Genomic DNA, 14,695 nt, shown 5'->3' on the forward strand with positions numbered 1-14,695 from the left:
CTGTTAGGTCAGATTGATACTGAAGTGTTCCCTTTCGTCTGCCCCCTCAGGTTTCCCGCCGACCCCCCAAAAGGGCCGAGTGTCGCATTGCGACAAACTTGACTAGCCGAGTGTGTTCCCAGTGACGACAATTGTAAACTATAAATAGACCGCCTACCTTTCCGCGCGTCACCTTCAACAACCACTATCACTTCACTCCACGTTTTCTGCTCTCACCGTTCGTTTCATCCATACGACGCTCCCCCGCGGCTACTTTACAATCCAACATGGTAAGTCTGTCAAAGTTTACCATCCGTTCTTCAAAAGTTGGTCTGATGAAAGTCCGATTGTTGAAGATGTTTACCTTGTTGATATTTTTGTTCAGTAAGTGTCTTTTGACGATCATAATGATGATGTTTTGAAAGGCTAAGGATAGGGGTTTTCGTCTATTCTTGCGCGCTATTCTACCTGTCAAACCTGACCTACTGGAGAAAGTGTAGTGAAAAGTAGGTCTCTCAGTCGCAATCATTTATCGGTAGAATTTTGTATCGTCTGCTATGCAACTTATTTTGTCTTAGTGTGTATGCAAATGAATACACATGTATAGGGTATTAACAAAAGCAAAACTGTAACTAAGAATGCCAAACAAAACAAATAAAAGTTCTGTGAATTGTTGCGAAGTGACATCACTTAAAAACTTTTATGCAGGCAGCATAATTATAATAGGCTTGTAATGGATCAGTCGCATTTTCTAGTTTGTGTCAGCTTTCAGTTTTCTTTCATAATTTTTTTGAGATTGTCCTTGAATGTGTGGGAATGCAAGCTTATCTTTGCGTCACACGCACAATCGCCACAGGTATTACAATCTTGTCAAGAATCTGATATGAAATAGTCATTCTTCTTTGCACGATTATAATAATAATAATAAATGAGCATTTATAAGCGCAATATCATAACTTTACAATTATGCTCTTTGCGCTTGACACATTTAAAATTAAAACACAGTTATACAAGCATTTACATCTACATTCATAGTCAACAACGCTTAATTAAAAGCATACACCATCAAACATACATTACGAAAAATTCTTCCACTAACTAAGTAATAAAAACATGAATAAAATAGGTAGTGAAAACAAGGAAAGATTACGATAAAGTAAGCCTATAACTCCCGACTGCATTGCTATTGGCTTTTTTGAAACTTCCTTTCCTGTGAATGAGAAAGAACCACCCTAACAATTGCATAACGTCTGATAGTCACTTGATAGTCACTTGCGCTGTCAGCAGTCATTGACAACGTGAACCGTTGGAAATGAAACGGACTAAATCAATACTATCTCGTCTTTCGAACTGCGTAACGTTTTGATTTTTCCATTATCATTATTGACAAAGGAAGCCGCTGGGAATGATTTGCGGCATTATAAATCTTTCGTTGGAGCAACTTTGCCAGCAATGTAATGTGTAAACAAGTCGTCTGCTGAAACAGGAAAGCGCGCAGCAACCCCACCCAATGTAAGCACGCGCGCTCTTTTCAAACCGTCTTTGGCACACTTTCAGCTCGAGGATAGTTTTGCTGCTGCAACGGGAAGGAAAGATATCGATTTTTCACAAGGAAAGACAAAACTCTGATGCTTCCATTGTCTTGGTGCGTGTTGAACCGGTTTGGAAACACTTCAGCTCTCGTGAATTTTTCAGGAAAAATGATTGTGAGCCTCGCAGGTCGATCACGGTAAACTACGCGAGATGTTAGTAAACGTGCGTAGGAAGGTCGAAACTCATTTACCGTTTGTATCTTTTGATGCCCATCCTTTACTTTATCGGTTTTCCTGTACGAGAGGTGGTGGTGTTTAAATACTGATGTATGAAGTTATCAGTAATTAGGCCTACTTGTTTTAGAGCAAACTGACGTTATCGTGATTGCTTTCCACCCAAGCCTGTAATATTTTTTTTTTAAAGAAATGTACGGGCATTCTAAACGCAGCAGGAGTAAGTGGGATAGATCAAGTTTTTATCTCCCAAAGAAATTGTTAACGTGGTAAATCCTGTGACTTGATCCTTCCGCAAGCCCGCACACGCACGATAGCTTCACACAAACATGGACACATTCCCAGGGCAAAAGGCGGCCGGGTGATTGTCATCAAACTTACATAGCCATACCTTTACTAAGTAACAATAACATCAGTACTGCATAGAAATACAGAAACAAGGCATATATATAGCCTACTCTCTATATAACGCAATCCACAGCCAAATTGCCAGTAGCTTACAGGTTATCCAGACAAAATATTGATACAGGTTGTTTGAGAAGACACAGGGGTTGTGACGGTTGCTGACTAATAGTGTGGCATTCAGTATGTATGACGGCTTACTAGTGCCAAAACCTCATAATTGTAATTATCAAGGGAAGATAATTACCGTTTTCACGTGTTTATTACTAATTTTCCCGGGAAAATTACTAACTTTCACCTGTTAATTACTATTTTTTAGTTTGGGCTCACTTCCTGACGGATTGCTAGTGCCAAAACTAAAAATTAGTCATTTACCCTTGAAAATTACTAATTATTCCGTGAAAATGAGTAACTAACGAGTGAAAACAGTAACTGACAGCGTTAATTAGTAATTATCACGTGATAATGGGTAACCCCAGGTTTTGGCACTAGTAAGCCGTCATAAGTATGCCCCGAGCAACATCTCTCTGATCTCTCTGCTCACTGTTGACGTTGCCACACAAAAAGTCCCGGGCACAGGCACTTAAAAACAAAATTTATTCAAAAAAAATTCGTTCAAACCAAAGACTGTGTATATATATATATATACGACTAGTGTCTGTCTGTCTGTCTGTCTGTCTGTCTGTCTGTTCGCGATGCACGGCCAAAGTTCTCGGTGGATCTTTTTCAAATGTGGACACCGTATTCAGCTACACCCCGGACACAACCTCATCGATGAGATATTTCAACACGTGCTCTCAGCGCGCGCGCTGAACCGATTTTTGTTGTTGTTGTTTTTGTTGTTGTCGGGATCCACTACAAGTAACTCTTCCTTATCTTCTCCAGTGTTTTCAGCCGCGATTATCTCCCTTCCCCCGTGTAGCGTCAATCCATATTCCAGTTACTACGTTACTATTTTTAGAAGGTCACTGCACGTTACTATTTTTAGAAGGTCTTCAGTGTTTTGCGCGTTTATCTCCTTTCCTTCGTGCGCCGGCCAAGCCGGCGTACACCCGGCAGAGCCGGGTCCCAGGCGCAGCCTGGTATTCGGCTCTATTTCTTCCCGGCCAAGCGGGTAATCATCTAGTATATCTATATCTATATACGGCTTGTGTGTGTCTGTCTGTGTGTTCGCTATGCACGGCCAAAGTTCTCGATGGATCTGCTTAAAATTTGGTGGGCATATTCAGGTAGACCCCGGACACAATCTGGTCGATGAAAATTTTCAACACGTGCTCCCAGCGCGCAGCGCTGAACCAATTTTGGTTTTTATGTTTTTTTCTGTACATTCATTCCCAGTAACTCTTCCTTATCTTCTCCAGTGTTTTGCGCGTTTATCTCCCTTCCTTCGTGTGGCGTCAATCGCGTACGGTGCGCCACTCACCCCGGCGAAGCCGGCGTACAGTGCGCCACTGCGTACTGTGCGCCATTCACCCGGCTCTACTTCTTCCCGGCGAAGCCGGTACCCGGCGAAGCGGGTAATCATCTAGTTGTTATATTATATATGACGTGTGCTAAACTCACTGAAACGTCACATAGTGACCACCAAAGCTTTTCAAAATTCAGGTATGTTGGTGAGATTGATTTTATGACAGTTTGGGCAATTTTCGTACGTTTTTTTCAGTCTTTGGCGTCACATTTGGACAAATTCGGCTTACGTCTGCCACAATGCATATGGCGGGGAAGTTTTCAACGATCCAAAATAAGTTTTAGGGTTTCGCCGACTGCAGAGGACAAGCGACATCCGTGCATTTTCATAGGCGCTTGAACTGAACGTTTTAACAAAATTGCTTTAGGGCCAGAAAAAAGGTGTGTTTGCTGCAACATTCCAACAGGCAGTGATATGTCATAGTTGCCACTCAAGTCTCGCACTGCTACAGGCGCTTGGGCTGAACGTTTTCAACATACTCCTTTTCGTTTACTTTTTATACCAGAACTGACCTGAAGATGTGCTTTCTGCAATTATCCGACACCCTGCAGTCGATATGTCATAGTTGCCAATCGACGTCTCTCAAAATCTCAGGTGCTAGGACTTATCATTTTCAACAAAATCCTTTTGGGCAAGTGAAAGTATGTTTACTGCAGCGTTCCAACAATGAGTGATGTGTCAATAGGTCATGGTTGCCACTCAAGTTTCTCCCACCTATCGTGAGCTTTTGAAAGCGAATTCAAATAAATTCTCCTGCAGGCAAAAAAATACATGAATGTTAAAGCCCCATAGGTGATTGAAAAAATGCAGGCAGGCTGGGGGATAAGTTTGGGTCCGAAGTTTATGTATTTGTTTGTTCTTCAATCAATCAATCAATCAATCAATATGAGGCTTATATCGCGCGTATTCCGTGGGTACAGTTCTAAGCGCTGGGATTTTTTTAATTTTTTTTTTATGCAATTTATATCGCGCACATATTTAAGTGGGGATATGGACGTTTAGGGTTGGTGTATAAAAAAAACTAAAACTAAAAGCGGTCGCGTTGTGGAATAGTCTGTGGTTTTCTCTCTAACTTCTCCTTTCCGTTTCTTTTCTTTCTAGTTCTTCCTTTAATTTTTCTTTTCAAGATCCCTTTTCTCAATGTTATTCACCAGCAATGTTTTCAACACCTGCTTGCTGAAATCACAGCTGAATTGAAAACCAATCTTCTGTCTCAGTTGCGTCCTTTCATTCTCTCACATTCAATGATTCATTTGCTTGTCACATCCAAGCGATCCGACTTGAATGGAAGCTGCGTTTACCGATGCATTCAGCGCGCGGTGCGGAATCAGATGTCGTCACAACTACACAGTGACTAGGATGACTGAGGAGTTTTCTGCATTGTTTCAATTTATGTCACTTGGCTTGTGTCATTCTTCCTCCTCCATCAACTGTTCCGTGTCTTTTTTGCATTCTTGCGGCATTATCGGATTGTAATGGTAATTCCAGGGCCAGTAATGATTTACGCTCGCAAGCACATGACTGTGCACTAACACACGCGCACACACACACACACAGGCGCACGCACGCGTGCACGCAGACACAGACACACACACACACACACACACACACACGCGCGCATGCACAAGTGTGCGTGTACAGCGATATCAAGATATATATTGTCTTCTTTTTTCAAGTAAAGCTGGGCCCATGGGATAGGCCAAATATCAGATTAACTTGACTTGGAAAGTCTATCACTCTGTGATAGCTCACAGGATTAGTGTTTTTACATTTAGTCAAGTTATGACTAAATGTTTTAACATAGAGGGGGGAATCGAGACGAGGGTCGTGGTGTATGTGTGTGTGTGTGCGTGCGTGCGTGCGTGTAGAGCGATTCAGACCAAACTACTGGACCGATCTTTATGAAATTTGACATGAGAGTTCCTGGGTATGATATCCCCATACGTTTTTTTCATTTTTTTGATAAATGTCTTTGATGACGTCATATCCGGCTTTTCGTGAAAGTTGAGGCGGCACTGTCACGCCCTCATTTTTCAACCAAATTGGTTGAAATTTTGGTCAGGTAATGTTCGACGAAGCCCGGACTTCGGTATTGCATTTCAGCGTGGTGGCTTAAAAATTAATTAATGACTTTGGTCATTAAAAATCTGAAAATTGTAAAAAAAAATATGTTTTTTATAAAACGATCCAAATTTACGTTTATCTTATTCTCCATCATTTGCTGATTCCAGAAACATATAAATATGTTATATTCGGATTAAAAACAAGCTCTGAAAATTAAATATATAAAAATTATTATCAAAATTAAATTTTCCAAATCAATTTAAAAACACTTTCATCTTATTCCTTGTCGGTTCCTGATTCCAAAAACATATAGATATGATATGTTTGGATTAAAAACACGCTCAGAAAGTTAAAACGAAGAGAGGTACAGAAAAGCGTGCTATCCTTCCCAGCGCAACTACTACCCCGCTCTTCTTGTCAATTTCACTGCCTATGCCGTGAGCGGTGGACTGACGATGCTACGAGTATACGGTCTTGCTGCGTTGCATTGCGTTTCATTCTGTGAGTTCGACAGCTACTTGACTAAATGTTGTATTTTCGCCTTACGCGACTTGTTTAAACTTTAATAATTATTTTCTATTGACTCAAAATTAAACGCAGTCGGTTTGCTTTTCTTTAACACTGGTCGTGTGAAATCTAAAGTAAAACATGCCACTGAGTCACAAACACCGCAGTTGTGTATACAATGATAAAATTGTGTGGGCGGATGACTGACTGCCTGGTGAAACACCTGAGTGTGCAACAGGGTTGTCACAGCAAAGAATTCATGGCAGGTATGTTGTCATGTCTGTCTCGGCAGCCTTTTACACCATATACGCATGAATCGGAATTTTAGTGCGACTTGTTTTAAAAAAAAACCTTTTTTTTAGAATAGCCTTGCGATATCATAATAAAAAGAAAACGTACCGAATCTTTCGTTTGTCATCTCTCTCTCTCTCTCTCTCTCTCTCTCTCTCTCTCTCTCTCTCTCTCTCTCTCTCTCTCTCTCTCTCTCTCTCTCCCCCCCCCCCCCCCCCACTATACTATACATTACACTGCCGGAAACAGCAGTACCCTACTGGTTTATGGACAGTTTCGTGGTCTCTTTTCTATCACTCAAAATGTTCCTTTCAAAGGAAGCATTTACTTTATCCTGCAGTGAGGTTTTGATTGTGTCAATGTATATGGCGCTTGGTTTGCAGTTCCGTCTTTTTATAAGTTTTCTTTTCAAGCTTTCAAATGCGTAAACTTCACAGGAGCTGAATAGTGAATGTGCCTACATGGTCCGTTGCTAGGTTGTTTCTGCATGGTTTCAGTTACGGTTCGCCGGTTTTGTCGCTTGCGGTGAAAATATTCCGCCATTGCTATATGATCCGTAAAAGTCCTCTTCACACACAGTGGAAACCCCATTTTAAGACCCTCCAATTTAATAATCACTCCCTTTTAAGATCCTGTTTGCTCAGACTTTCTGTTCATAAACCTTTGTAAATTTACCCCGATTTTAAGAGTCCCTCCTTTTTAAGACATGATTTTCTCAGATTTTTGGAGTTCTTAAAAAAGGGGGTTCCACGTCTGTACTGCTTGTGGTGAGACTGACTGTTCTGAAAAGGGCCTCCAGTTCAGCCATGCCTTTTCCCGTATTGACTTGCAGTGGAACTCTTCTGAGAAGGGCTTCGAGTTCATACTGCTTACACTGACACTGTACTAAAAAGGGACCATGGTTGACCTATGTAAAACATGATTTTAGAGAGACTTTGCCTGCACTGTCTTGACATTGACCTGTTAATTGAACTCCCACCCCCTTCCCGGTTTGGATTTCCCAACCTTGTGCAGTCACCCAAACAGGTATATGACGCTGGTTTTGAGAAGGGGAAAAAGGGTGGGGGTGGGGCCGGGGTGGTATGACGACTGTTCATCTTGAGAAGGTTCCTCAGTCATACTCCATTTTTACATTTAGTCAAGTTTTGACTAAATGTTTTAACATAGACTGATAGAGGGGGAATCGAGACGAGGCTCGTGGTGTATGTGTGTGTGTGTGTGTGTGTGTGTCTGTGCGTGTGTGTGTGTAGAGCGATTCAGACCAAACTACTGGACCGATCTTTATGACATTTGACATGAGAGTTCCTGGGAATGATATCCCCGGACATTTTTTCTTTTTTTCGATAAATACTTTTGATGACGTCATATCCGGCTTTTTGTAAAAGTTGAGGCGGCACTGTCACACCCTCATTTTTCAATCAAATTGATTGAAAGTTTTGTAAAGCAATCTTCGACGAAGGCCGGACTTCGGTATTGCATTTCAGCTTGGTGGCTTAAAAATTAATTAATGACTTTGGCCATTAAAAATCTGAAAATTGTAATAAATTTGTTTTATATAAAACGATCCAAATTTACGTTCATCTTATTCTACATCATTTTCTGATTCCAAAAACATATAAATATGTTATATTTGGATTAAAAACAAGCTCTGAAAATTAAAAATATAAAAATTATGATCAAAATTAAATTTCCGAAATCGATTTAAAAACAATTTCATCTTATTCCTTGTCGGTTCCTGATTCCAAAAACATATAGATATGATATGTTTGGATTAAAAACACGCTCAGAAAGTTAAAACGAAGAGAGGTACAGAAAAGCGTGCTATGCAGCACAGCGAAACCACTACCGCGCTGAACAGGCTCGTCAGTTTCACTCCGTTATGCACAAGCGGCGGACTACGGTCATTGTGAAAAAAATGCAGTGCTTGACTAAATGTAGTATTTTCGCCTTACGCGACTTGTTTCTCTGTTCCGAACTAGTGTTATGTGCCTGTGTTGTTTCTCTCCGTCTGTAAAGGGGGATCTGACGACTACCGGTCGTGAGAAGAATTATTCCCCTTTCCCAAAATGCGTGTCATGTGCCTATGCTTTTCCCTCTCTCTTTGCGAATTATTCGATCTGTCTTTTCAAATTATGGAACTTTTGGAATGTAACCCTACTGCATGGCTGACTTTTTCTGAAACACTGGCAAACCACTTTTGAACGAAGAAAAAAACAAGTCGCGTAAGGCGAAAATACAATATTTAGTCAAGTAGCTGTCGAACTCACAGAATGAAACTGAACGCAATGCCATTTTACTCGTAGCATCGTCAGGCCACCGCTCATGGCAAAGGCTGTGAAATTGACAAGAAGAGCGGGGTAGTAGTTGCGCTAAGAAGGATAGCACGCTTTTCTGTACCTCTCTTTGTTTTAACTTTCTGAGCGTGTTTTTAATCCAAACATATCATATCTATATGTTTTTGGAATCAGGAACCGACAAGGAATAAGATGAAAGTGTTTTTAAATTGATTTGGACAATTTAATTTTGATAATAATTTTTATATATTTAATTTTCAGAGCTTGTTTTTAATCCGAATATAACATATTTATATGTTTTTGGAATCAGCAAATGATGGAGAATAAGATAAACGTAAATTTGAATCGTTTTATAAATTTTTATTTTTTTTTACAATTTTCCGATTTTTAATGACCAAAGTCATTAATTAATTTTTATGCCACCAAGCTGAAATGCAATACCGAACCCCGGGCTTCGTCGAAGATTACTTGACCAAAATTTGAACCAATTTGGTTGAAAAATGAGGGCGTGACAGTGCCGCCTCAACTTTCACGAAAAGCCGGATATGACGTCATCAAAGACATTTATCAAAAAAATGAAAAAAACGTTCGGGGATTTCATACCCAGGAACTCTCATGTCAAATTTCATAAAGATCGGTCCAGTAGTTTAGTCTGAATCGCTCTACACACACACACAGACACACACACACACACACACACACACACACACACACACACACACACACACACACATACACCACGACCCTCGTCTCGATTCCCCCCTCTACGTTAAAATATTTAGTCAAAACTTGACTAAATATAAAAAAGGCTTTACGATCCTACTTATTGCTTCACCACCTCCACAAAGCGCATTCATGACCGCTCACTGACACACCGCAAACGCACGCACACACACACAAACGCGCACACACACAGAAAAAAAGGGGGGGGGGGAGGAAATTGAACCAGTTGACCTTGTGACGATAGCAGGCCAAATCAAACTAAAGACTTTGTTGTTTTTGTTTTTGTTTACAGGCAGATTCACTCACAGAAGAACAGATCGCTGGTAAGTACACTTCAAGGGGGTGGGGGGGGGGGGGGGGGGGGGGGGGGGGGTGGGGGGTTCTGGGGTTTCCGGGCCCCCCCCCCCCCCCCCCCCCCCCCCCCAGCCAAAAAAAATATTTTTTTTTTTGTTTTTTTGGGTTGAGTTTCAACTTTTGGGGTATTAATCAGTGACAAAATCTTCTGCCTGAAACTGGTAATGATCATCCTCAGAATGCACCAGATTGCACTATTTTGCATCCTTTTTTTCAAAATTTTCCGGGGGGGCATGCCCCCGGACCCCCCTAGCAAGCTGGGCGCTTCGCGCCTTCACACCTATATCTTCACAATATACTTTTGGAACCCCCCCCCCATAAAATGAACTGATCCGCCCCTGCACTGCGTAATCGTCACGAGCATGTCACTCAAACTCTCGAGCTTTCTTAAGTTTTAAACGTCTCCTCATTAGCGCACGCACGCACACTTACATGAACAAACACTCCATTTCTGTTCATAAGCTAAGAAAATATACGTCCATTTAAAATGTAAGACTACCACCTGATTTTCTCAGAGTTGAGGTCTAAAAAGCGGTTGGGGTTGGGGGCACTTACAGGACCCCCCTCCCCAGCAATGGACCACCTCCAGCTTCTCGGCATTCGCACTCCCTTCAAATCAACGCCAGGGTAATGATGATGAAGGATGGGATTATGTAAGGCGAAGGGTTTAGGTTGGTTAATGAAGGTGTGGATCCATGATTCGTACCGAGGTATATTGGCACGGTGCTCTGATGACATAGTTATGCCATTTACGGGGGTGTTAGAGACACGCAGTGTACATAGATGAAAGTTGCCATCAGGAAACCAGGGGTACGATGTGAAAGATTACTTCCTGACACGTTTCCTGAAAGTTCACAAATGCTAGAAGGGAAAGTGTTACCCCTCCTCCTGCTGCCTCCCCCCTCCTTCTTAGTTAGCTTTTTTCCATTTCTACCCCAGTCCTGTCCCTGTACGTGGGAAAATACATGTGTGAAATATATAAGAGCCACGCTTGATACCAAACTAATCGCTTAACTCTGTATTATCTACACATACACAAATCAATGTACTCACGTGTGAACGAAGAATACGGAACAAACAACAGCAACGTTTCAACCCTAGGATCTTCTTCAGGCACACAAACAAAGTAGAACAAAGAAGACAGACAATAGAAGAGAAAGAAGAACTATAGATGTAACTATTTCTTTCTCTACCCGCAGAGTTCAAGGAGGCGTTCTCGCTGTTTGACAAAGACGGGGACGGCACCATCACCACCAAGGAGCTGGGCACAGTCATGAGGTCGCTGGGACAGAACCCCACGGAGGCCGAGCTCCAGGACATGATCAACGAGGTGGACGCTGACGGTGAGTGACAATCGAGAAGATGTTCGAAAAGTACTCTGTCTAGATTTGTAATGGGTACAGAATTAGGTAAACTAATGTCACTAATAAATTGTGTAAAGCGATTATAAGTGTGTCACAGTTAAAAATGAGCTTCGATGTACTTTTTGTAAAACGTCCGCTCGATTTGACTCCATTGACTCCCACAATACGTGCACCAGACCTCACAATCACTGCCACCACAATCGCTTGCCTGCCGACTGTACTGTCAGTCCATGGGGGAATTACACTGTAATCCAAGAAGAAAATTGCACAGACCATTTTTCCTTGGGACTGAGTTTCAATTGTCTTTACCATGTTTGATAATTGATCGATGTCTTGGGGTTTTAGATTTTGGTATATTAATCAATCCCTTAGGACATCAGTTTTGTATTGGCTCTGCCATGTTCGATTCTAAACCAGTTTCTTGCATCACCATCTGCAGGCAACGGGACGATCGACTTCCCCGAGTTCCTGACGATGATGGCGCGCAAGATGAAGGACACGGACAGCGAGGAGGAGATCCGCGAGGCCTTCAGGGTCTTCGACAAGGACGGCAATGGCTTCATCAGCGCCGCCGAGCTGCGTCACGTGATGACCAACCTGGGCGAGAAGCTGACGGACGAGGAGGTGGACGAGATGATCCGAGAGGCCGACATTGATGGCGACGGTCAGGTCAACTACGAAGGTTAGTTAGTTAGTTAGTTAACTGTTGCTTAATGGGTCCAGCGGACCATTTAGGCCAAATCAGGACCCCAACTACGAAGGTAAGAGAGATGCTGCCGTGTGTATGCTTAATAGGCGAATTCCAGAAATAACAAGTCGGAGATAGCACTCAAGACCGAGTCCCTTCTACAACAGCTAAAGACAGCAAGGTTCCAAATAGACAATGTTTGAAAGTAACTCTGTCGGCTTTGTATGTGTTGTGAAAGAGTGAATTCTCTTTCTTTTAGTGAGGCAAGCTTTCTACACATGCTGCTTGTCCTTGTGTTTCAGACGCACCCATAGCTGGTGACTGGCCTATATTGTCACATGGGAAAGTTTGACTCACTAAAAGCAAGAGTATTCACTCTTTCACAACCCATACAAAGCCGACAGAGTTACTTTCAAACATTGTCTATTTGGAACCTTGCTGTCTTTAACCGTTGTTGGAGGGACTCAGGGATGGTGCTCTCTTTTCAAGCTTGGACATGTTGTGACATCTTCTGGCATGAGATTTTTACGTACATTTAGATTTTCTATAAATTTCAAAGCCCCAGCTGAAGAGTAACTGTGATTTTTTCGTTCAAAGTCAACAATAGAAAGTTCGTACGAAACTAAGCTTTTGCTGCACACTAGTCATAATTTTAGTTAAAATGGAGGTTTCAGAGTCCATGTCTGAGAGTCCTTCCTAAAACCATTATTCTCTTGATAAATGTTTGCTTAGACATGTGCTATTTGTGTGCAAAGCGTGTATTACACTAAACTGCAGATCATTTAACCAACACTCACTTCAAAATCAATCAATCAATCAATCAATCAATATGAAGCTTATATAGCGCGTATTCCGTGGGTACAGTTCTAAGCGCTTGTCGAAGAGTTGTCAACACAGGACTAACAAAGAAACTAACATCTACAGACGGACACGAACCCTATCACACACTAGCAAACCCTGATAAACATACAACAAACAACAGTTTAACAACAATGTACACATCAATAGCTAGGTCCAAACAAAATAATATTAAACACAAAGAAAACACCTCTCACAGAGCACAGCATAAGAATGTCTTTTGGGGCACAACACATCACGTCGAACATGAAAGTCGCAGCCAGCTACGGGAAGAACTGAGTCATAGCCAGTTGGGTCAATCATATGGGCGTTAAATGCAATAAAGGAATTAAACTCTTTGCTTCCCAGTTGAGAAATAAATATAACTGCAAAATAGGCCAATACCTCTCCCTGAAAGTGCCTCTTTGTTTGCCTGTTTTCCCCTGAAATAGTGTGCCAATCTAAATCGTGCAAAACAAAGTTATCTGCTTTGTTTGTGTGTACAGTGGAACCCATGTTTTAAGACACCTCCCCCCCCCCCCCCCCCCCTTTTAAATGTAAGACTTTCTTCTGTATTAAGACCATACTGTTTCGAATTCTCTGTTCATAACCTCATTAAATTTACCTCCATTTTAAGACTCCCTTTGTTTTAAGATCTGATTTTCTTAGATGTGTCGAGATCTTAAAAAAGGGGTTACCACTGTACCTTAACTATCACAGATCATGGTGTACATGCAGGTCAACTCATATTGAATGTTCATGTTGCAGAGTTTGTCAAGATGATGACGACTAAGTGAGGCGCTGACACAACCCACAGCCAGCAGTCCGTCAGTTTGCAGGTTTGTTGACTTCGTTACTCTCAGGTTGTTGGGTTTTTTGGGTGTTTTTTTTTTTTTTGGGGGGGGGGGGGGGGCGGGGAGAGGGGGGAGGGGTGGTCCATTTAAAAAAAAATGTAATCCCACAAACTCTAGCAAATTAAAACATAATCTCGTTTTTAAAAAGAAATTAAATCCTGCATGTCTGTGTGCACTGCAGAGAATGTGCAATCAAGTACACACACTTTCAGAAGGCAGTTTATTCACGCCTAGAAAACTTTTGCAGAATTGATGTGTAGTTTGATATTTTGTTAAAGTCAGGAGTAGTTTGAGTTGTTAGTTTGTCTTTTTTTCAGCTCTTCCATTGTTGCTGATTTGGTGATGTGATTAGTACCCACAGGATGAAAAGGGATTTGTTTAATCACACATTTTCTTTGCATTTCAGAACACACAAGGGCAGCAACTCCCAAGGACACCAGAAATGAAGCAGACGCACAAACCAGTCAAGCCTTTCAACGAATCAAAACATGCAACTGTGTGGATTTTTGTGCCTTTGTTTTTTGTGCTGAAGGAACTGTTTGGACTGAAACTAGAAATCTCAGTGCCTGCTACTCAACTATGCATTCCAGGAACCATCCATCATATCCTCATTCCAACGTCACCATCCATTCCGACCCATCGCCATTGGCAACCAACATCCAATGCCAGTTCTTGCAATGTCTCTGAGGAGGTGGAAGGTGTTAAAGACTTGGGTGATATTTGTCTACTGTAGATTTTGACAGGGGAAGGATTGTCCACCAGACGTCAAGAGTGTCTTAAACACGTATAAAAAAAAACCTTAGGGCTGACAAAATTAGGGCTGTTCTGAGATAGGTTTGAGTCCTTTTGAAGATTTCCCACTTTCAAGCTATGAAGAATTTAAAATTAGAGTAAGTTTTCCTATCAAGGGCGTGCCATGGTTGAATCAAGGGTTGCACTGATCTCAGAAAAAGGAGAAAAAAACGCCTAAGCAAAAGAAAAAAAGTCTACTCTGTTGTTCAATTTCTTCTTTGTTAGAAGCATCCCACACAAAAGACTTAATTCAGGAAATAACCATAGTTTCAAGCAAACCTTTCCTCCGTATCATGATTTACCTATCTCTTA

General features: G+C 41.6%; 1 protein-coding gene across 1 annotated transcript; it reads left to right on the forward strand.

The window, feature by feature from the left end:
- The first annotated feature begins 125 nt into the window (after positions 1–125).
- LOC138952890 (calmodulin-like) lies at positions 126–13,576 on the forward strand. Its single transcript, XM_070324640.1, has 5 exons — positions 126–269; positions 9,787–9,817; positions 11,048–11,191; positions 11,652–11,894; positions 13,506–13,576. The coding sequence occupies exons 1-5, from the start codon at positions 267–269 to the stop codon at positions 13,532–13,534; spliced, it is 450 nt and encodes a 149-aa protein (XP_070180741.1). The 5' UTR covers positions 126–266; the 3' UTR covers positions 13,535–13,576.
- Positions 13,577–14,695: the final 1,119 nt, after the last annotated feature.

Source organism: Littorina saxatilis, linkage group LG17, assembly GCF_037325665.1.
Source record: "Littorina saxatilis isolate snail1 linkage group LG17, US_GU_Lsax_2.0, whole genome shotgun sequence".
NCBI lineage: Eukaryota > Metazoa > Mollusca > Gastropoda > Littorinimorpha > Littorinidae > Littorina > Littorina saxatilis.